Below are 22043 nucleotides of genomic sequence, written 5' to 3'. Positions count from 1 at the left end.
TTGAACGTATGATAAAATACTCACCGTGTAAGTGTAGTCATATTAGCGGGTTAGCAGTTAGCTAGCACATTTTGCTACTTTCGGCCAAAAATGATAGCAAAGCTTAGTCGCTCACTTCTCCTCCCTGCCGGTTGTATTGCGCAAAAACATGCAGCCAAGTGGAGTGAAAAGAGGGAGGGGATGTCGGCAAAGAGGAAATGCGGTTCAACTGGGCTGTGCCTTCTTCGAACTATCCAGGCTGGTGTTGATACGCCATATCTCGACTTAAGAGCGAAGTCTTTTGCGGTTTTTTGTTGGTGTTGTTACAATTCTACTCACAGCCAACAACGCCACATTTGTTGCCTCTGGAGGAAGTGTGTGGTTTCCAACCGGAATGCCCCGACTAGGTTGCTAAACACTCACACGCCTGATAATGGCTTCGATAGTCGGCAAAGTTGCTGGGAGACTTTTGGGAAGTCTAGGTGCTCGTCGCCCCGCTTTCAAAGTGCCTCGCCCGACGACATTTCTTCACAAGGTAAATGGACATTATTTTCCCCGTGAGTGTCATGACATTCGCACGTTTATAAAACTCAGATGCGTTTCTTTCGATGTCTTTGTGTCGGAATTGCAAGTTGATGCATAAACGGGGGAGTTCAAGAGTTTTAACTGAGCGTCGCTGTTACAAAGCTAATGTTTTTTTTTATCGAAAATACCTCTGGCGGGACGGAATTAGCATCAGTTTGACTTTGACATATGGGAGGGATCATCTCGAAAGTGCGGCAGCGAAAAAAAAAAAAATCAATACTGTAATTTAAACTGGCTGTTCAAATGTATAAATGTACTTCTTCGTCTTTCTTTCTTTTTTAAATTACACTCAAGAGGATCCCTAAAGTTATACTATACTATTCTCTATGGAGGACCAAAACTGTCAAAATGAAAACTAAATAAATAAACGTGAAAATAAAAATGGATATAAAAAAAATGTACAAATAAATATATTTGTTATACTCCGTCATTATAATATCTAATGGTCATCTCAACATTACTCAGGAAGCAGAAGCATCTCTCCAACAACTATAAGCCATTTTATATTTATCCGCAGGATTTGAACCGTGAACCTCAAGTTCCAAATTTCTTAAATAATGAGCTACTACTTTTGGAAACTAGTTTTGTGTGATGCTTTTGTTTGTTTTGTTGCAGTTTGTTGAGTCCTGGCACGCTCATCCCTCTAAGTCATGTTTGTTAGTCACAAATTCACATACAGTATTTGCGTTTTTTCTGTAGAACCGATTAGCTATTAGCTGAAAAATCCCCCTCATCGTGAATGCGTGTGCGCTTATTGTAATGCACTAAGATGCTACAAGATGGCGCCAAAGTCATGGCTAATAGTAAAGTAGTCATTATTGTCAAGGAAGTACACTCCACTTCCAGTGGATTTGCATATTTGCAGATTATCCACCCCCCAAACCTCAATATTTTTCAATATTCTTTTTAATCCATCTCTTTCCCCATAATGTCCTTCCGTTTTTTTGTGGGAAATGTAAATTGTATGCCATTTTTTTTTGTTTGTTTGTTTGTTTTTTTTGAAGAAGAATTTTTGGGTGTTTAAAAAAAAATTCTAATGCATTTCACTGGCCGTGAATTATACACAGGCTGGCCTTGTCCCAATGCCCCCGTAAATTGCTGGGGTTGACTGTATTTTTGAAGTGACACGTCTCTAATGTTGAAAGATCTTTGTATGTCAGGGGGGAGCTAAATTTAGCCTGGGTGGCGAGTGGAAGTTAGGGAGAGTCTTCGGCACTTCTGGTGATCATAAATTAAATAATCTGTAAAGCAATTATTTTTAAGGGTGTTGTTGTCACATAATGGCCTTATTATTGTTTTTTGTTATCATCTACTGGAGTACAATATAGCAAAGTGCATCCACATTTCTGCCTTGCCTCTGAAGCATTATTATATTAGCGTTTTTTTCTTCTCATGTTCACGGAGGGCAAACAGAACCTAATAAATTATTCAAGTCCATTACAACGGTCTGCAGGGGTTTACGTAGTGTAAACACGTCCACCTGACTGATCATTACGGCGTACACAAGCTCATCACAGCAGCGGTCATTCAATTACTTCTCAGTTCGAGCCCTTGTCTGGAAAGACCAACCACAATTAGGATCTAAAGTGTGCTTTTAGACTGTATTGAATGGTCTGCCTTGCCCAATCTGTTTCCCCGGACGACGCTGCAATGCCACTTCAGCACATTTGGCTCCAAATGCAGAGGAATATAGTCACACAAAAGTGGGGGTGGGGATAAACTCTACATTAAGTGACTCCCACATCACGTCAGAGCGTCCCCACTCCCCAGTCTCTGATTTATCGACCGACTGTTCAAGTGCCATCTTTTTACTGTGCGTTTGATCATCCATGACCATCAGGGCAGAGAAGGACGGATGAATATTATCTATTGTCAGTAATGGCCTGCTGGTTGAAGGTGATGGAAAGAAGCAAAGTGTGCATTCTATCAAGGTTCACTCTCTCCTTTCAGCTTGATGAAGCTGAGCCTGTGCATTTGTTCCGGGACACTGGCAGCGACCTCTGAGTCACTCATAAATGTGTACGGGTACTATTTTTTCCCATGGCAAATAATGGAAATACTTCTTTCTTGGGTCACTATAAAACCGTCACCAACTGTGCAGGCAATGTTTTAAGTCACATTTTACTAGATGTTAACTACTGTATATTGAGAATACTACAACAGGGATGTCTTGTTTAAGGAAGTGAAATTGAAGGCTTGTTAAAGGCAAGTCGACATCGTGCATCACATTTAAAAAAAATTCTTTAGTCATACAAGAAGTTTTCTTTAACAGTATATTGTGTACTTGCCATTTAAATGCCCCCAAGGATAAAAAATGATAGCATACTTTTAAAGCTAAAATGAAATTGGTGTGTTTGGGGGGGGGGGGGGGGGCAAATAAGACGCACTGTCTTTCGTTACCATGGCGACTAATTAATCATTTTGTCGCTCACCGAGCTGAGGCTTTGCGAGGTATATGAAGGGCTCATGACGTCATGTATTGATGGCAGTTAGACCGTTTACGAGCAAATTGCAAACTTCATCTATAGAGATTCCATCTTGTTACCATAAACCCCTACTATTAGCGGGGACAAGGACTTGCCCGTGAAGAGTGAAAACCATCAAATAATTGAACCCCCAAGTAACAAGCCAATTACACCATAGGTTCCCCCCAAAAAATGTGCTAAATTGTGAATACTGAACCACATGTATGCAAATATTCACAGTACATGTACCATAGAACCCCATCGAGCAGTCTGAAAAAGATGTCTCTATTGCCGACAACTGTGAGAACAAAAACTTGTAACCTCTAGATTGAAGGTGCCGTGTACTTCCTTGATTCCACATTAAACGTGTAACAATTCTCCCCCTCTTCAATAAGTGCCATTTTATAGATAAATGTCCACTAAAACGGCTGTTAATCTACAGAGTGCTGCATCATACCGTTTCCCTTCACGCACCCAGTTTACTCGCCATTATGTTGGATCAAGACCCATTTCTCTTTTTAGTGCTGAAATGGTGATTATCTATGTAGGCTGCAGTAATAAGTTGTGAATCGAGCTTGACGCTCCATTAAGAGTCGATAGCACGAGTCATCTTTTGCCATAAAACGCCACAACACGCGTATATTAATGATGATAAAATTAATTTCGATAAATCCAGTTTGGTCCAGGTGTAGAAATGACGGGAATACAGATGATCATCTTTTTTTTGCTAGGACTTTGCTTCTGATGTTGATATCTGTGTAGCAGGAGCAGTGTGTGGAGTTCTTGTTCATTTTTGGACATAAGTGTGATTCAGGCTGTATTGATATGATAAGGACTTTTGGAGTTACAGAGGACTAAGAAGAAAGATAAGGGACAAAACTGTTTCTAGAAGTCTGCAAGGTACACCATCTAAACTTGGAGTTTTGTTGGGCATGCGGAGTAATGCTTTTTTCAATTTATTTATGGCACGTGGTTTGTCTATTTAGTTAGATAGTGGAGACACTCCTTTGTTTATTATCCGTTTCTGTGGGTGTGGCGATATGCTCCAAAGTGTACAGATTGGAATAGTAATCCTAAATGTTTTGTTTATTGTTGTGTTGTTTCCCAATAAATCTGTTACCGAGATGTTTTTTTCCCCCTTCTTTTTGTTGTTTCAGTTGATTAGCTAAGTTTTGAAGTTTGAGGTGTGCATTTTGTATGTTGTGTTCTTTTCTTAGAGGGTTTAATATGTTTTTTATTTGAAGTTACTCTTTATTAAATGTGTTTGTACCTGTTTGACCTTCTGCTCCAGAAAATGTTCTTGCAGTTTTTTCTTGTTGAGTGTGATATCATTGTTTTCCCCTAAAGTCTGTTTTTGCTGTTTCCTAATGTTATATAAGTTACACTAACTGTTAAATCTTAGTTGATGTTGCTTCTTGAGAAAGGTTGTCTATTATTTTTGGAATTAAATGGTGAAATTAGGGTATTTTAAGAAGAGATCTATTGAAGTGCCATCTGGGTTTGCTTCCTGTTGATAATTTAAGAGATCAGGGGGCATGATATAATACAGTGGGTGTAAATCTCTTATTCTATGCATAAGTGTGTTAAAATAATGTTATCCTTATAGGTTCTTTTATACGTTTTCCCTTCTCAAGCTGCGTTTCCCCCTCCAAAGCTGCTAGGATCAACGCTTCGCTGCTTGCACTTCATCACAATGACAGCTGGGAATAATTGAATTTTCTTCCATAGTGGCTGTCTTTTGTTTTTTCCCCTCCAGCCTTTTGGGGCGCAAGCCTGCTTTTTTCCACACCCCCTTTTGTGCGCGGTACACCAGTCATTTAGATTAATGATCCGCTGCTGTGCCCGTACGTCGAGTAGCGTAGCCCAACATTTTTAATACCTCGACTCGACTGTGACGGGATTCATCGAACGGTCAAGCCACAGGGAGAATGAGGCTGCTTGTCGCTGCGCTCACCATTAACAATCTCTCAGGCAGGAAGGGCCTACTTTTTTTTTTTTTTGCGCAACCAGAAGGCATTTTGTCACTTTTTGGCCTTGACTGCATCCCATAAATGGGAAAACACATGGATGTGGAGGCGTGAGGGATATCAGCTGAAGGTTTTATGTGATCACACTGTGCAGGTGTGCATCTTTTAAATGGATTCCAAACTCTGGATTGCTAATTAAAATAAAAAAAAATAACAGGAGTTTTTTTTTTGCAAGCTAGACGATTTACATGACCAGGCGGGACCCCTTAAGTTGCTTGTTCAGTCTTGTTCATGTTTGCATGCCATCCTGAAGTAACACACATTCTTTTACACTCAGCAACCAATTATTTGTGTATACATTTAATGAGTTTCAATACAAACAAACAACTGTATCTTTTTGCTGTTGTTCGGGGTTTTTAACTTTTGTGTTATTTTTTTTCATCATAAAACCTTTTTTAAGTGTCATTTTAAGCGTTCTAAACTAAAGGAGTGACTAAGTTAAGCACGATTGATTTTAAAAATGTGAAAACAAATTTGCTCTTTCGCAAATGTGCTTTAACATTCTTAACTGTAAAAATCCCTTGTTTTTCTTATCCCACAGTAGGCTGCAATGAAAACCCCATCAGTCTTAAATCTAAGTCAATATATACGGAGCCGCTGCTGCTGCTGAATAATAGAGTAGCTGTTACACGGCAAAATTAGAATTCAAGCAGAGTAATGTTTTATATTTTGTCCACCTGGTGAACGTCAGTTTGCTCTCTCCTGGTCTTCTTATGTGGGCTGCTGCCTCCCCAGCTCTGCTTTTAATTTGATATTGATTGAACGGTATACTTGCTGGAGGACAAAAGGTGATGGAGAAACGAGAGGGCTTGTGGCAGGGGGGCAGTCACATCCTCAAGATGTCACATGAATAGAAATGTGTCTTCAGTCGGGACTTCAGGATAAATAAGAGTCCTTGATTTTAAAAACTCAGCTCGGGGTCAAAAGTGGACAAGTGTGAAAAGACGTGGTCACGTTCAGGTTCTACTGTGCTATTTCTATTGATTGTTTTTGGCTTAGAAGTGTTTTTCATACAAAGATTTCCGTTCATTACAGTACGACTTTATTTCGGGACCAATTTGGATTACATTGCCACTTTAGGAATAGAATTATGTAAATCGAGAACCCCCCCTGTAAAAATGTGGGAGGACAGCAAGTACAGCGGGTTCACGACATTGATACGTTCCTATGACAACATAACCTGACTGTCTACGTAACTTGGAATGTGTCACAGTCTATCATTAACTTACGCTAAAGAAGTACTAAAGTCAAAGTTAACATTCATATGAAAAACACTTGGACCATAAACACACCAAAAAAAATCGAATGAAAAAACAAAACAGAGGTAAAGCGTGCCTTCTATAAAACATACATTGGCATAATTAATGTGAATTAAATCGTTTTTGTCATGTCCCTCAATGCACATTTTGCTGCTCATTCTAATGTTGCTCATTAAAGGGAAATTCAAGTCAAAATTTTAATTTGCAATAATATGTTCTATGGGGCCCCATAAACACAGGGTTTTTTTTATATTGCATTTGTGAAATATGAAGTAAGCAGCAAAATCCACTCATCTTTATCCCTCTAAGGGAGCAGCCATTTTGCAACTTGCTGTCGCCTGAAAATTACATTATGGTTGCTCAGGGCTTAGGTAACAACCAATCACAGCAGATTGTAAATGTCACATGACCCAACTCAGAAAACTGGTAAATAAGTAAATAGTCACCTGAGATCATACTCTACTTGTATCTCAATTTCGTGCTCACAAGTCAAAGCAAAAAAATAAGCCAAAAGATTGCTCATATTTTGAAAAAATGTTAATCGGGTCACTCGTATCTCTGCACCACTGCATCGTTTATTTTTCCCCCTAGCATATACTTTACTATAACACTCTTGATCAAAAAGCCAACACTTAGCATGCATATAACGATCAGAAAAATAGCGTACATTTTATTCCAACCCAATAAAAACAGCCTGTCAGCAAAAAATGTCAATGTTAAGGGACTGGTGTTAATTTTCCTGCCAAACAGTTGCCAATTAATCCATCTAATTTCTTCCAGACTGTGAATATGATTGTGTTTTTCTTGGCAATATGATTATTCCTGCTCCCACCTGAATCATTACAGTAATCTCATTCAAATGCAGCATCCCGCTTACTAGGTGTGAATGGCTGTCTGCGCCCGCTCAATCTTAACTACTGCACTCATGCTGACTGCCAAAGAAACGAGCCGTTCCCCCGCGGATGCGTGAACGTGCTGTTTATTGCGATACAAATATTATGAAATGTGAGGCAAAATCATGCGTTGGCAAAAAGCTCCACTTTGAATCAGCAGAACCTGCACTCTGAGGCTGGCGGGATTCTACACCATTAAGCAGGGGAATTAAATTCAGTGTGCACATTTTTTATGAAGTGGAAAAAAAATCTGTGTCATCATTTCTTCCAGGTTTTGTTTGCATTCCAACCCCTGACAGTTCAAGCAATTAACAAGGGAGTTCTTTAAGTCATTATGGATAATCTTGTCTTTTCAGGTGCCTCAGCTTGGAGTTTGTCAGGCTGTGTTCTGTAGCACACGCCCGCCCCCTACAGGTAATTCTGGTGACTGCGTGTACTACTCCAAAATACTACTCCCACTTAAAAATGAGAATGAATTTGAACTTTTCTTATCTTGGCAGAAGTGTCGCTCACGTACAAGCACGGCCGCCTGGCCCTGGAGGTCCCGCTGACGTGCAGGAGCGAGACGTGCCTCTTCTTTCTGCAGCCCATGCTCATGACGGTGGGCAACCTGGTCAGCGAGCTGCAGAGGGAGGACCCCGGGGCCACCGCCACGGTGCTCTCCAAAGGTACCGGTACCTCCTCCTGCCTCTGGTGCCGTTTCCCGGCATGTCGTCAAACGGGTTCTGTGGAAGCGCGGTGGAGAACGAGGGAGGAGTACGGCCTCAAAGCGCGCTACAAACTGTTTTTCATTTCCTGGGAAATCATCCAACACAATCACTTCCATCTATTTTTGATAATGATTTCTTTGGGCGTATTTTAGACAAACAATCTCGCACATGATCACACCTTACGGGAAAATTTACTCACGTGGTCCTTGGGGGCCATCTGCAGAAACCATCTTGGTAACCCCTGCTTTAGATGTTCAATTCTGTTTGGCATTTTAAGTTTTCTGTAACTAGAGAAAGTTTCTTGTCAACTTGTTATAGTGGTTACAGTTTCACTCTGCAGTTTGGTTTAGGGTAATTATTGCTTACGTAACTTGGATGATAATTTGCAGTGCAGTAGGTTTAATGGCTACTCTGCAAAATGTAGCTGAGACTGTCCCAAATGGAATGCTTTTGCAATTGGTCTTTACAGCAAAGTTTCCATGGCAACCGCTTATCAATGGAATGAAACTCGCAACAGATAAACAGATTTAACAAGGCAGCAGCACATAATTTGTATTGTTGAGTCTTAAAATTGTTCTCCCTCGTGGGTATTTTTAATCTGTTTAGCATTTCTATTGTGTTTCCATGACTAATTGGGATTTTGTTTGTCCGGACAGATGGTGAACGTGTAGCTTACAACACGCTGATAGAAGCCTTGCTGATAGACAAGCAATTCAAGCTGGTCATCAACAACACCGTTTACAATGTCCACGCGCCGGAAAAAGGTACAAATTTGTTCTGCCGTTTGGAGTCGATGGAATGAGATTGTTGCTGTGTACACTCGATGCAATAAGTCCTATTTCAGGTAATATTACAGTTATGGGAAAAAATTATTAGACCATTTGTTTCTTCAGTTTCTTGTCCATTTTAAATGCCTGGTACACATTTTTTCACATTCTGGGACAGTGGAATGTTTCCGTAGTGACTCAAGCACTGAAAATAAAATAAATAAATGAAAATGCAATTTTAAAAATCATCCTGTGTTTTCAGTGTGCAACTCCAGCGAGCGCGCCCTGCAGCTGGACGACATGATGCACATGGTGCACCTGCTGCACACGGCCCTACACCTGCCCGAACACCAACTGATTCAAGAGCGCCAGCTACTGGAGAGACTGGACGGCCTCAAACAAGAGTTGTCTCCCCTGGAGAAGGTGCGCCGAAAGACTTGATATCCACTGGAATGAAAATGTAGTAATAATGTGGCTCACAGTTTAGTACAAGTGGTCAGGTTCGTCTGAAGAAGTTATACAATAATTAGGGTCACATTCTTGATCCTCTGCCAAGAACGACTAATTACTGCAGAGTTGAGACCAGTTCCATGTACAGTAGACACATATATGTTGATGATGTCCTAATGACCCGGGTGAAAAACAATGTTTTCTTTGTAAATGTCAGATGAAGGCGCAGCTGTCTCACACCGCCGAGAACCAAACGTCCAGAGCGGTTTGGACGGGTTTGGCGCTTTTGTCCGTGCAGGGCGGCGCCCTGGCCTGGCTCACATGGTGGGTGTACTCGTGGGACGTCATGGAGCCCGTCACCTACTTTGTCACATACGCCACCAGCATGGGGGCCTTCACCTACTACGTCCTTACAAAGGAGGCAAGCAAGCTGAATTCTGTCCCATGGACAAAACAAAACAATTGTGTCAATTGTGTTTTCATTCTTGTCCATGTCTTGTTTCTTTTCCAGGATTATGTCTATGCCAATGCTAAAGACAGGCAGTTCCTGCATTACTTCTATAAGGGGGCTACAAAGAAGAAGTTCAATGTGGAAAAGTACAATGAACTCAAAGATGAGTTGGCTCAGGTGTGTTGTCATTGCCACAACTTAAGCACGGTTATGCAGTGGAACAGCTAAATGCTAACATGTTGTCACGAGCAATACAGAATTGACTCTAAAGTTTGGAAAAAGTTGGTCAAAGTTTGGCTACAAACAACGTCATAAAAGTATTTGTATCAAATCAGGTTGAGTCATAAGCATACATATTTTTTTTTACATTAGTCCATATTCAACATAAACTTATCTATTTTTTAGGTGGAGGATGACCTGAAACGCCTGCGCAATCCAACACAGCTTCAACTTTCCATCGAACAGATCCAGCCCAAGGCATAATGTCATCACATAGCAAAAAAATTAAATAAAAACACTTGGTTTATTTTCATAATGCTGTATTTTTAATTGGAAATAATGACAGTTGTATTTGGAAGAGGGAGGGGGGGACGGATAAAAAAAAAAAAAACTGGAATATTGAAATAAAACTCATTTGCTGATTCTCTTGTTTGTCACAGACAACTAACTGCACTAAGACAGATGAGTAAAACGGGACCAGATTTTGCGAGTTGTTCTGTTCTTTGAGTCATACAGTAGCATCACATGACTTTACAAAAGTAGCAAACATTTTTTTTTATGTACACACACACCCATACTCCCTGAGGTACAGTCATTAGTGTCAGCTGCTGTTTTGTGTGCAAAATAAAAAAATCCCACTTTTGAATTGAAAAACTAATACAAACACACACGCACATACATGAATTCCCTTCTTTTTTTTTTGACAAACAGCATATTGAAGAAAAGTCACATAATGTGGTCCACTCTTAAGTAAAGGACGCAGTTTGTCATTAAAATGTAAAATACCCATTAGAGGGACACCAGTTATTTAACTTTAGAAGAAGAAAAGTGTGTAGTTCAAGGTTGTCATTATAAATAGAATCTTTGTTATTGCACAAAGCTGATGTGCTAAGCTAAAAAGAGTCAAAATTGTGGGGTGCCCCATTTGTTAGTTGGCACAATTGGACGGGATTTCCATACCGTATTTCAATCCAGGGTCCAAAGGATTTCCTCAGGAAACGAGCACAGAAAAGAAAATGTAATTCTTGAAACCAAATAATTTGAGTGTGTTGTATTCTATATGGGCTAATTTGCTAGCAGGCTACTTTCTGATTTAACAGATTGAACACAAAAATAATAATAATCCCCTGGGGCATGTGATTAAGTGACGAAAAAGTAATTTTTGATTTGCAAGATGCATTGAAAGTTCCTGGCTAATGAGTCCCTGTTTGTTGTAGCTGTAGCTGATTAAGAAAATAAGATAATTTAAGAGAGGGAATGTCGGAGAAAACAGGATTAATTCCTGTTCTTTGTTAAGACGTTTAAGATGGACGCAAGAAGTGGCAGAATGTTTACTTTTTGGGGCGGAAGTAGAGCTTCTTGGTGAGCATGGAGGCGAAGCACGGCACCTGCTTCTTGCCGATGGCTTCTGCGTCCTTGCTGTTTCCAACGCTCCTCGTGGACACTTTGCGGTTGACCAGCGTCAGCAGTTCGGTGAATTCCAGAGTCTCGCCGTACTTCTTCAGCAGCTCAGACAGATCCTGGATGTACCACGAACCGTTCACCGTATCCCGGTGCGAGTAGTAACCTTGTGAGTGGAACACCATGGACATGGATGGCGGTTACAATGCTGTATGAAGACCTGATTAGGACGGGGGGGGAAACGCCTTCAAGTGGGGTCTGGCTAATTTATAAACAAACTAAATGAAGGGTACATCACTAGTGCCAAATACATCATTCATACCCCTTCAAATGTAGCCGTCTTTTACCGTTCTTTGAGGCGTATACACCACTGCTAGTCTTGCCCCTACCCTCCTTCATCCCGATTCAGGGTCTGATTTAGTTTTTGCCCCCATCCTTCCACAAAAACTTGACTGAAATTCACAGGCTGCAGTCGAAGGCCAAAAATGTGACGACCTTTTCCAGTTTTTATCATCCACAAAAACTTAATCTCAGTTAGGGCTGTGCAATTAATCGAAATTAAATTACAATTTCAATTATTACCCTCCACAATTGCAAAATCGTAAGAAAAAAAGATTAATACAAATTTTTGAGTTGCTTAAATGTATACCTTTCTTAAATTTAAAAATAACAAATTTAATAAACTTTGTTTCATCCAAAAGGAACTTGCATAATTATAGTGTTTCAAAGAATTGTCTTTTTACGTAAAAAAAATATTCTGTTTTGTACCCAAAAAAATCATTGTACTGCACAGTGCACATGCTGCACTCCAACTTCAAGTTTTTGCTAACATAAATAAATAAATATATATTATTATGAATATATATTATTAATTCGGTTTGGTCCAAAAGGAATTTACATAATTAGGGTGTTTCTATTTTTTCAATTGGTCTTAATTTTTTTAAATGCTTAAACATTTTATACCCAAAAATAAATAAATAAATAATCATAATAGTGATTTCAATTATTGCCAGAATAATCATCATTATTATTTTTTTCCATAATTGAGCAGCCCTAATCTCAGTTGAGGGGCAGCATTTGTATGCAGATGGTGGAATAAACCTTTTAAATTCCAAACTTGGACACCTTCAAATGTGACCTTGCTTCCTGTTCTACATCGATTATACACCTTAACTACCTGCATACTTGGCCCACCCTTCCACCAAAGATGCATTTGAAGGCCATAAAAAGAGTGCCCATTAGTTGCAGCATATACTTCAACCAATGTTTGTCAAAATAGGTACAAAAGGTAAATCAAAGACAAAATTAGCATAGAAAAAAAGTACGTCTAGCTGGTCACCTTCCGCCACAGAGTAGCACATGATGAAGTCGGCCCCGGCCGGGAGCGTGTGTACAGCGCTAGCGTCAACCACCACCTCGCTTGTCTTCAACTCGCTGTCCACAGCGTCATAGGCCACCACAGGGTTGTCGTGTTTGTCTCCGCGGCACGCCTGGTGGTGGGCGGACATTTTCATTTTCATCTATCTCAGTGATACTGCGCCAATGACAGGTCATGGTGCGTACCTGCCACACAAAGATCTTGGGCTTCCCAACCAGGCTTTGGCACTGGTCTCCTTTGAAGAGCGACGTAATGCGCTGGATGCTGATCTTGCCGTCGTAGGTGTACACGTGCTCGTCCTCGCCGTGGCTCAGGAAAATAAGCACGAAACAATCAGCATCTGAGTGGTTAGTTTCGGCAGCTGGTGGGAAAGCAGGTGGGCCGTTACAAATTGGTTGTTTGGTTTAAAACTAAAAAAAAATTACATCGGGTTCATCCATGACTCTTAATTGTTATTTGCGAACATCGAACATTTGAAACTGTGTCTACGGAAACACATGATTTGAAAAAATACGGACATCAATCAAATATTGGAAATTTAAGATCTTTCAATCCTTTGAGAAACCTTTTTGTCATTCCAGTTTAAATCAGTGTTATTTCATTATTATTTTCCTCAATTTTCCCCTAAAAGACCATATACAATATAGTAGGGATAGAACTATTATCGGCGAGGCCGATATTTATCAAAATGCCAAATATCGGCATCAGCCTTTTTACAAATCTGAAGGCCAATAAAGTTGGTATCTCACTGAGCGGTGAATGCTTGCGAGTGTAGCGAAATTTAGGTTTTTCATTAGGATTTGTAAGATGTTCACAGACAGTTCTTTTCACAAAGACATTTCAAACATATTCAGACAATTTTTTGCTGTCTGCGAAGATATTTTGAAACCTTTTACAAACCCTGACGAAAACCCCAAATTAGCTACATTTGCATGCATTTGTCGCTCAGTGAGATATAGGGAACTTTTCATTTATGGATTTGTTTAAATTTCCAGTTTATAAAAAAATTATGCTGACACCGGGAACACCCTACACTTTTTAATAAAAAAGAAACAAATAAAATAAAATTAAGAAATGATGTTGAAATTTTGATTTACAGTAGAAAACTTTAGGGAACTATTTACTTGCTTAGTTTTTCATTTAGTTTAACACATGCTGATGACCCTAGAAGCTCCCTGCAATTTTTGTTAGAATTTTTAAACAAAGCTGTCAGTTCTTTCTATGTTTAAAATTAAAAGAAAATGCTTTTTTGTTTTTTATTTTGACGCTCATATTTTCTCTTTTAATGCAAATAGATTTTGTCTTAAAAGATCAGTTATTGGTCGTCTTGACTACTAATAATCAGTATCGGCCTTGAAAAAAACAAACATATTGATATATCACTACAATATAGCCAACAAACTGAACCAATCAACAGTGGCAGAGCTTTGTAGTAGCCGTCGGTGGTCATGTCTGAATACAAATTTTATAAGAATCTGACTTTAGAATCCTTACAGTCACTGTCAATTATACCCATTTTCACACCACAGCAAACAAACAACATGGCTTAGAACTCATTGCTTAACATACCATCCACAGTCATGGCTTCATAAAATAAAATATACACACATATCCAGAACCTTGCGCAACATATTCATAATACAAGCAGGAACAAACGTTAGTAAAATTCAGCGTTAAAAATTGTGAAGAATTAAGAAAAGCAAACATTACTTTCACTGAAGACTAAATTGTTGTTAATATTTACGAAAACACGTATATTAGGTCACTCAAAGACCCTATATATCTTTCAAAGTTCAAATACTCTAAATACTCTTTGATAGGACCTAAATTGGCTTTGAACTTTGCCTATATAGTTTGTGATGTTTATGAAAAAGTGTACATTAAGTTAATCATAGACTAAATTGTCTTCAATGTTACACATGCAGTACGTTGGATTCTTCTGCAACTCACAGCTAAACAGGTTTTAATGTAATCTTGTTTACAAGCATCTAGAAAGAAACTGAGTTTTATGCGATCACCTTTATAGATTATTTCTAGGACTTCCTCATTTTTGTAGTTGTCATAAACCATCACGTCAAAGTTGAGTGCCTTCAGCCTGGAAGAGACAAAGAAACGCATTGCAATTTTATAAAAAATAAAATAAAATAAAATAAAACATTTGTCAGAAATGGAGATGGATTATACCTGATTTCTAGGTTGTAGCGATCGGCGTTGGTGCCATGACGATCAGGCATGCCAAGGCGCCAGAAGAAGCGTTCCTGGTTAAAAATGAGCGCCTGGCCTCGTCGTTTGTAGTCCATCTTGTACTCCTCGGCGGGGTCCAAGATCGTACCGCTGTGTGACCACGGAACACTGAATATTAAAGGCAGGAACTAGCTGGACGGTACTTGAGAAAGTATGAGCGTACCTTATGAAGGCATCCGTCTCTGTTAGATTCTGGACGCACAGAGCTGAAATGACACGTAGCAACACATTGCATTAAGGCTAATTAGGGCCCCGAGGTCCCTATTGTTACTGTAGAAAGTATTACTATTCTCCGTATTGATTTGATTCAGGGCCTAAACATGAACAAAAACTCACCAATCAAAGAAAATGTATGCTTTTTGAGAGCGTCTAAACTTGGGCCAAAACTCATGAAACATGTGCATTATATTTTAGAGCATTATTGTCCTAGGTCCCACTAGAATAATATGGCAAGGGTTGCGAGGGCTTTTTATACCTTTAGTTTAACTTGGAATTAAACAACCGCAGAAGTGTTCTTTTTCTTTGTTAGCGTCAATTACAGGTGCATCAGCACTGCTAACACGGGGGTCAAGCAGCCATTGTTTGGCAAGTTTAGAGTGCTAGCTGCTTTCAATAGCAGGCTGTCAGGTGGAGAAAGATGACACCCCGGCTTGGTTACTCTGTGTTAAAAAAACATGTACGGTAAGTCAGGATTTTTTTGTTCACTGGTTTTATGTGGTGAAATTGTGGCGACCAAAAACAAGAGTCGTTTCAGGCTCAAAATTGTTGATGAACATTTTTTTCAAAGACATGTTAAAATTCAAGTCTAATATGTCAACAAAATGTATGTTGCGTTTTTTGAAGATTTTGTTCTTAGTTTGCAAAAACATCTGTTAATTGAAGTCTCACAATTGGTTTCAATTTTTACAAAATGTACATTAGTTTCAGTGAAGATCTTAAATCGTCTTTGATAGTCAAAAAAAGAGTATTCTTCGAAGATCATAAATTGTCGTTTGACGTTCATGAAAACAAATACTTTTTAGTCAGTTCCCACATGGGTGTGTTTTTGGAGATAAAAGGTTTGCGCCCAATGCCAGCAATATGTTAGCTTCAATGAAGACTCAATTGCCTTACAGATACAAAAATATGTCGATTACACTCTGAATATTTTTAGTTATCTCTCTCTTACTTTGTTGACAAAATCATGCTAGCTTCCTTGTAATAGTCATGTATACGCATGTATGTACGTGTGGTTAATCGTAGACTAAAATGTCCTTACCAACCAAAGATTTACGTTTTTGAGTTTGGTTTCTCGAACACTTGAAATGGTCTTAAATTGTTTACATAAACACATCTGGTAGTTTCATGACGACCCCGCTGTCTTCTTGGTTCATAAAAACATGCACATTTGCTTCGTTGAAGACTCCCAATTGTTTAAAAAAAAATTATTGTAAGTGCTGTTTTTGTCTCCAAAAGCATGTATGTACAATAGGTTTTTCGAAGACTCGAGACTGACTTGATGTTTCCAAAAACATGGTAGATTCAAGTCGTCTTGGATTTTTACAAAAATATTTATGTTAATTTCATTAAAGATGCGCAGTAACAAAAATGTTAAGTCAATATTTTAAATTGTGTTTTAACGTTTACAAATACACGTTAGGTTTATAAAAGCCTATAAACTGACGCATTCAAGACTTGCATATTCTGTCTCGTATCGTATGTTTACAAAATATGTGCGCATTCAAAACATAAAACTTGGCTTATTATTGCCAATTACCCACCCCCCAAAAAACAACAACAACAGGTATATCTGGGGTTTATGTTTGTAACATTTTTATCCATTATAAAATATCCAATTTTTTTGTTTTTTAGACACCATGATAGCATTGTCATGCATGGATAGCTACCCATTAGTTGACAGAACAAGAACATAACCTCAACTTTACTATATCAGTCATATTTTATTACAAAACAAAAGATCTCTGTGAATATGAACTCTGCTTTCATTTATGTGTGAACTAAATTGATGCCATAAAACTATGCTATAAAAGAGCCAAAGGGCTGTTAAGGTAATGATTAACCCTTACGTGACACTTTTTGTTTCAGTTTCAAAATACTTTTTTTCTTTACCTGAACAGTTTTGACCAAATAAAAAGCTGGTTCTTCACTTACTCGTGCTGTCTGTGACAGTCGTGTGGTCCATGGCAACACTTTCTGCTTGGAAAAAAAGAAGCCAAGAAAGAAAGAAAGAAAGAAAAAGAAAGAAAGAAAGTAAAAAAGAAAGAAAGTAAAAAAGAAAGAAAGAAGGAAAGAAAGAAAGAAAGAAAGAAAGAAAGAAAGAAAGAAAACTTTTAAACAATGTACAATTGAAATTTTGCCTTGCGTCTTCATAACACTTTTATAAGAAAATGGCGTGACAGCTACGACAAAGGTGAGTACGGTAACTATCGCTAAGGCAGCTAAGGACAACTACTGGATTTAAACTTTTACTAAGAATCATTCGCGTCTTTTCTCCGCCACATACATTATTCACACATGTACGTACATTTAATGTATGCTTATATAAACACGTAAATGTTGTTTTACCTGTACAGTAGCGTTTTCCGGCTTGGGACATCTGCTTTACTCCACCTTCGCTGTGACAACAACTCACCAGCTCCCCCACAGATACTTGAATCAGCCCCGCCCCCCTCGGCGCTCATTGGTCAACAGTTGGGGGACGATTGGCCGCCATGAGCTGTAAATCAAATCGGGCGCTTCCGCGTTACGCCCCATTTCAAATTCCAATCTGGAAATTTAACTCGAGATTCGTTTCCTTGTCAGATCCTGCTCCTTGTGTGCTTTCTCCTTGTCTCTTCCATTAATTTTTTTCACTCGTCTTGAGTCCCTCCTTCCATACTTGTCCCCTTTCTGTTTGACTTCATCCTTTCCTTCCCATCCTCTTCTTTTATGCCTGTCTCCTCCTTGTGTCCTAATGTTTTTTTTCCCCTTTTGGATGCATTTTCATTGTATATTGCATTGAATTGCTAGCTAACAGACAATTATAGTGATTTTAATTATAGTCATCTATGGCAGACATCCTTCTCTGCATCTTATTGGTTTCATTGTCTCCTTAAACATCCTTCCTCCCTATTTTTGGCCCTTGAATCCTCCCTCAGGGATTTCTTCACGTTTTGTTACACAATATATACTTACAGTGTGTCTTTGAATGTGAAGTTGTTTAAATTGTAACTCATTGCGTATCTTGTTGAACAGGTTTTGCCGCCAATGCCTGTGGGGCTTGAAAAAACTTAAAAGCGCCTGACCGTAATTTAATTATTTTCACAATTGTAGCCACAGTGTGTGTAATCATTCATGACAAAGCATACAGTGTGTAAAACTTTTGTCACTTTCTCTTGGCGGAGTAAATTGGGCATTAAAACAGCCCAAAAAACACACACACAAACAGTTATCAAAAAGACACGTAACACAGAGGTAATTAATAATAAATTATCTTCATTTTAATGATCTTTTGCAGACTGGATCCCATCCAACTAAAGCAAGGTACACACAGTAATTTTTAAACATCTTAACAGCTTTTTAAATGTGAGGCGAGCAAAATAAACAACAAATCAACACTTAGTGCTCTTAAAGTGTAAGTAGTCCTGATGACCTACAAACCACACAAATGAGCTGTGAGACTGACATGTGAGAGGCAGCGTAGTGCCACAGGGCATCCAGACTGCCACAATATATGATGAAAAAGAGCGAGTAGTGGCAATTGGCTAATGTTTACAATCCCTGTGTCCAGTGTTAAACATATATATATATATTTTTTTTAATGTAAATATTGAACAGGCTTAACATTTACGATTATCAGCCCAGAGTTTTTATTTTTTTATTTAATTTAAATTAATCACTTAGCACACCCCAAGCCACAGGGCAATCTTTTAGAGACATCCATTGATTGCAAAGGAGGGGGGAAAAAATTTCCAAATCAGTCTGATTATCGGTATGTGTGTACCCCACTCACAACCATTGGGACCAACCCAATGAACACACAGGGGGGAAAAAAACTATATATATTTCAAATTATTTACAGGATATCAGTCAAAAGGGAGTATTTATAAAGTCCGGTTTCTAAAAAGCAGCAGCTCTATCCCTGAGAAACGTCTACTTTGTGGAGCCTCTGATATCATTAGATCAAAAGTCCATCCACAAACTCAGTCACAGCTCCTTCTTCACCTCGTACTGACACACGCACGACTCTCGCTGACTGTCCAAGTACGGTTTGCATCCCAAGTGCATCACGGCGTCGAACAGCAGCGTCACCGCAGACTCACACGCTGAGCAAAGAAAGACACAAAAGGACCAACTGAGTTCACAAAATGAATACAATATATATATATATATATATATATAATTAAAAAAAAAAAACTCAAACGCTAATTTCCCTAAATTCTAAATACAAATCTTTTAACATTCTTAATTATCGTTTTGGTGTTAAAAAAAATTAACTGATGTCATAAATGATTAAAAATAAACTAAATCACAACTTGGAAGCTGCCAAATTTTTAACACTCAATTATCATGTGTACAAAATAAATTGCAGCTCAATTTTGAGATGTAAAAAACAAACAAACTCAAAAAGAACAACTTTAAAGTTATTTTTATTAATAAGTTCTACGTGCCCCCACTAGTCTAATAAAACAGTATACTGATTTAATATTGTGTTTTTGGAATAATTATTGAGAAAATGAATCCACCTGTTTTCATCCATCAAAGAGTGCAGCCATTTTAACAGTCTACTACCGCCTGCTGTCAACAGAAATAGACGTCAAAAAACCCTTGGCTCACTTGTTTTCTCATCAAAAAAGGTGGCGGTAATGCACCAAAAGTATTTGCCAACCACCCAAAAAAAAAGTAGAATAAGAAGTAGTCCCTGCAAAAATTGTGTGACGTATGTAATTACAGTAGTTTGCTGCCGCCTCTCACCAGCTAGCTCGCTAGTTTAGCATGTAGCATCCACCACAACAAGGATTTCAATAATCGTAATAAACAACCAGGATTCTAACGTTAGCCACAATGCGACGCAGGATTTGAGTTAACGTAAGACATTTTAAACTAAAAAGAATAACTTTTCCACAGTTATTATTTTTAATCATGAAAAGGACATTGAGTTACCTCGTGTATGAAACAAAAAAGTTGGCTTGCCTTTTTCTCACTTGAGTGTCTGCGCCCTGAATTACCTTGAACACTGTGGGTCAATCCCAGGGTCCGTTGCACGTTCCTGCAGATGGTCTCCAGACAGTCCTGGAACTGCTCATCGCAGTCATGCTTGTCGCGGCCACACGTGTCATAGCAGCGGTCGTGCTGATTGCAGCATTTGGTCATGGATGGGATGCCAATGTCGAACTGGAAACACAACACACGTTCACATTGACAGCCTTTTTTTAATTCTCTGGCTCTGGAGGTAGTATGAGAAGCCCCATGCTGATGTTTTGTATAAATTAAACCAACTGCGAATAGCGTCACCTGGATTCCAAAGAGCGGTGTCCCACAACCGTTGGGCGGCGGCGGCTTGGATCCGGGACGAGGAACCGGCTTGTAACCTGAGAGAGGAGAGCAAAGGTGAACTCACTACCACTGTTATCTACCAATCTGATGAACACATCAGCAGCGTGTGCCACTCAAGGTGCAACGGAGATATTAAAACTGCAGTATTTAGGCTGCTTTAGTTTATACTGAAAAACTCTCAGTGATAAACAAAAGGCATCCAAGAGAACACAGGTAATGCTTTGTTTGGCGATGGACTTCAAATGAGTTGATGACACCAATTCACTTTATACACAGTGGTAGGAAGTTACATTCGCTATTTAGGTCAAATCTGATGCATAATAATAAAAATAGTTATAATAATAATAATAACTATTATTATTATCACTATATTATTATTAGCATCATCATCATGCGTACTTTACATGAGTATTTTCCCTACGCCTTTGTACTTACTTTACTCCCTACACTTGAAACATATCTGTATTTTTACTACTCATTCATTAATTTATCATCATCACCGTTGCCAGTTTTATTAATAAAGTTGAGTTTAGTAAATATAGGGAGGTCAAGTTAACCGCACAATAAAATAAAATAAACTTTATTTATCAAATTCTGAGGCACATTTCCAAACCGCTAGCCATGCCGCCCTGTGGCTGATCATGATGTCAGAAAGATTTTTACTTTAGGAGTTGAATGAGTCCTTCTACTTTTAACCTATCTGTACTTTTACTCAATTATTACAGTGTGCGTTATTTTCCTACCTCTGAGCAATAAATAAATAAATAAGGAAGAAAAAACCGCAGGTACCAAGATCGAGTTGGCTGGCAGTGTCTGACGCACTGATGTACAATTATAAAAAACAAAACATAAAATTGTACTAAAATCTGCCTACCGTCACTACACTTGTACCGACACAAGCCGTCATCGCCGCCGAACAGATCCAGAGCCGCGTTGAGGTACGTGTCGATTTTATGGATGCCATTGCGGATCGTTTTCAGAGTCATTCGCCAGTCAGGAGTCTCCGCTTTCTGTCCACAGCATGACACGGACGCCACGCATACGACCAGGATGAAAACAACATGGGTAATCGTTAGCATGACCGGCTAGATAAAAAGAAGAGCCAATAGTGACAGAGTTCATGCAATACGCGTTGTCTTTAAGGCATTTTCGACTGTTTCCATTTTCTTGAAACAGCGTTCATTTCCGGGTTTAGGGAAATCACGTGACACGTGCTGCATTCCCTTACATTTGGAGTTTTACAAATCCCGAACCGCGAAGTGGTCTAATAGCGTTATTGAAATAGTTTCAGTTTATATTTTTCTTAATCTTAAGTCTCGCGGACTTATTTGGAATTCTGACAAATTCCAAGTAGCGTTATAATGCCCCTTTTCCAGTTGAAGGTGGGAATACTGTAAAATATTCTTATTTCCGAGTTGCATTGATAGCCAAGATAAACCAATGAGAATGTGCGTAAGCTTTTGCGTTTCCGGTGTGACGCAATATTTTGTTACGAACAAGTTTTAAAAAAGTGATGTGATTTCTGTCATCTAGTAAGTAATTTGAAATTGACAAACTAATATGGTTGGGGATCACAGAATTTTGAATTTGCAATTAGTTTGCCAACTCAGAAGATGCAACAAGAGAGCAAAATTAAGTGAAAAATTAAAACTGAAAAATACTGCACATACAGTAGAGGCC

The 22043-nt window shown here is 38.8% G+C and overlaps 4 protein-coding genes across 6 annotated transcripts in view; 1 reads left to right on the top strand and 3 right to left on the bottom strand.

Annotated features, from left to right (window-relative positions):
* The window catches only part of lef1 (lymphoid enhancer-binding factor 1), a 101467-nt gene extending 100930 nt beyond the window's left edge, over positions 1–537 (bottom strand). For both annotated transcript variants that reach the window (XM_086083759.1, XM_086083761.1), the window contains exon 1: positions 25–537. The gene's annotated coding sequence lies outside the window, so the exon portion shown is untranslated. The remainder of the gene's footprint in view (positions 1–24) is intronic.
* On the top strand, positions 146–10229 carry LOC147169379 (calcium uniporter regulatory subunit MCUb, mitochondrial-like). 2 transcript variants are annotated; one of them, XM_086083765.1, is made up of 8 exons: positions 146–514; positions 7565–7622; positions 7712–7876; positions 8575–8682; positions 8948–9108; positions 9353–9556; positions 9647–9763; positions 9992–10229. In XM_086083765.1, the coding sequence occupies exons 1-8, from the start codon at positions 413–415 to the stop codon at positions 10067–10069; spliced, it is 993 nt and encodes a 330-aa protein (XP_085939891.1). In that variant the 5' UTR covers positions 146–412; the 3' UTR covers positions 10070–10229. The 2 variants fall into 2 exon arrangements, with proteins under 2 accessions (XP_085939891.1, XP_085939890.1); XM_086083764.1 differs by having other exon boundaries at positions 150–514; positions 7709–7876.
* LOC147169378 (caspase-6-like) lies at positions 10109–17461 on the bottom strand. The gene is made up of 8 exons (XM_086083766.1): positions 17394–17461; positions 16980–17024; positions 14992–15034; positions 14769–14918; positions 14603–14679; positions 12770–12945; positions 12546–12696; positions 10109–11372 (listed from the first exon to the last, which is right to left on the bottom strand). Exons 1-8 carry the CDS (start codon positions 17422–17424, stop codon positions 11137–11139), a joined length of 909 nt encoding a protein of 302 aa, XP_085939892.1. The 5' UTR covers positions 17425–17461; the 3' UTR covers positions 10109–11136.
* Positions 17462–18285: 824 nt separating this feature from the next.
* On the bottom strand, positions 18286–21562 carry pla2g12a (phospholipase A2, group XIIA). The gene is made up of 4 exons (XM_086081804.1): positions 21238–21562; positions 20322–20398; positions 20036–20201; positions 18286–19132 (listed from the first exon to the last, which is right to left on the bottom strand). The coding sequence occupies exons 1-4, from the start codon at positions 21440–21442 to the stop codon at positions 19014–19016; spliced, it is 567 nt and encodes a 188-aa protein (XP_085937930.1). The 5' UTR covers positions 21443–21562; the 3' UTR covers positions 18286–19013.
* Positions 21563–22043: the final 481 nt, after the last annotated feature.

The sequence above is a fragment of the Leptonotus elevatus genome, chromosome 8 (genome assembly GCF_054856555.1).
Source record: "Leptonotus elevatus isolate MCC_2025b chromosome 8, RoL_Lele_1.0, whole genome shotgun sequence".
Lineage (NCBI taxonomy): Eukaryota > Metazoa > Chordata > Actinopteri > Syngnathiformes > Syngnathidae > Leptonotus > Leptonotus elevatus.
The sequence above is the reverse complement of the archived record's forward strand: the minus strand, read 5'-3'. Positions and strand labels throughout refer to the sequence as shown.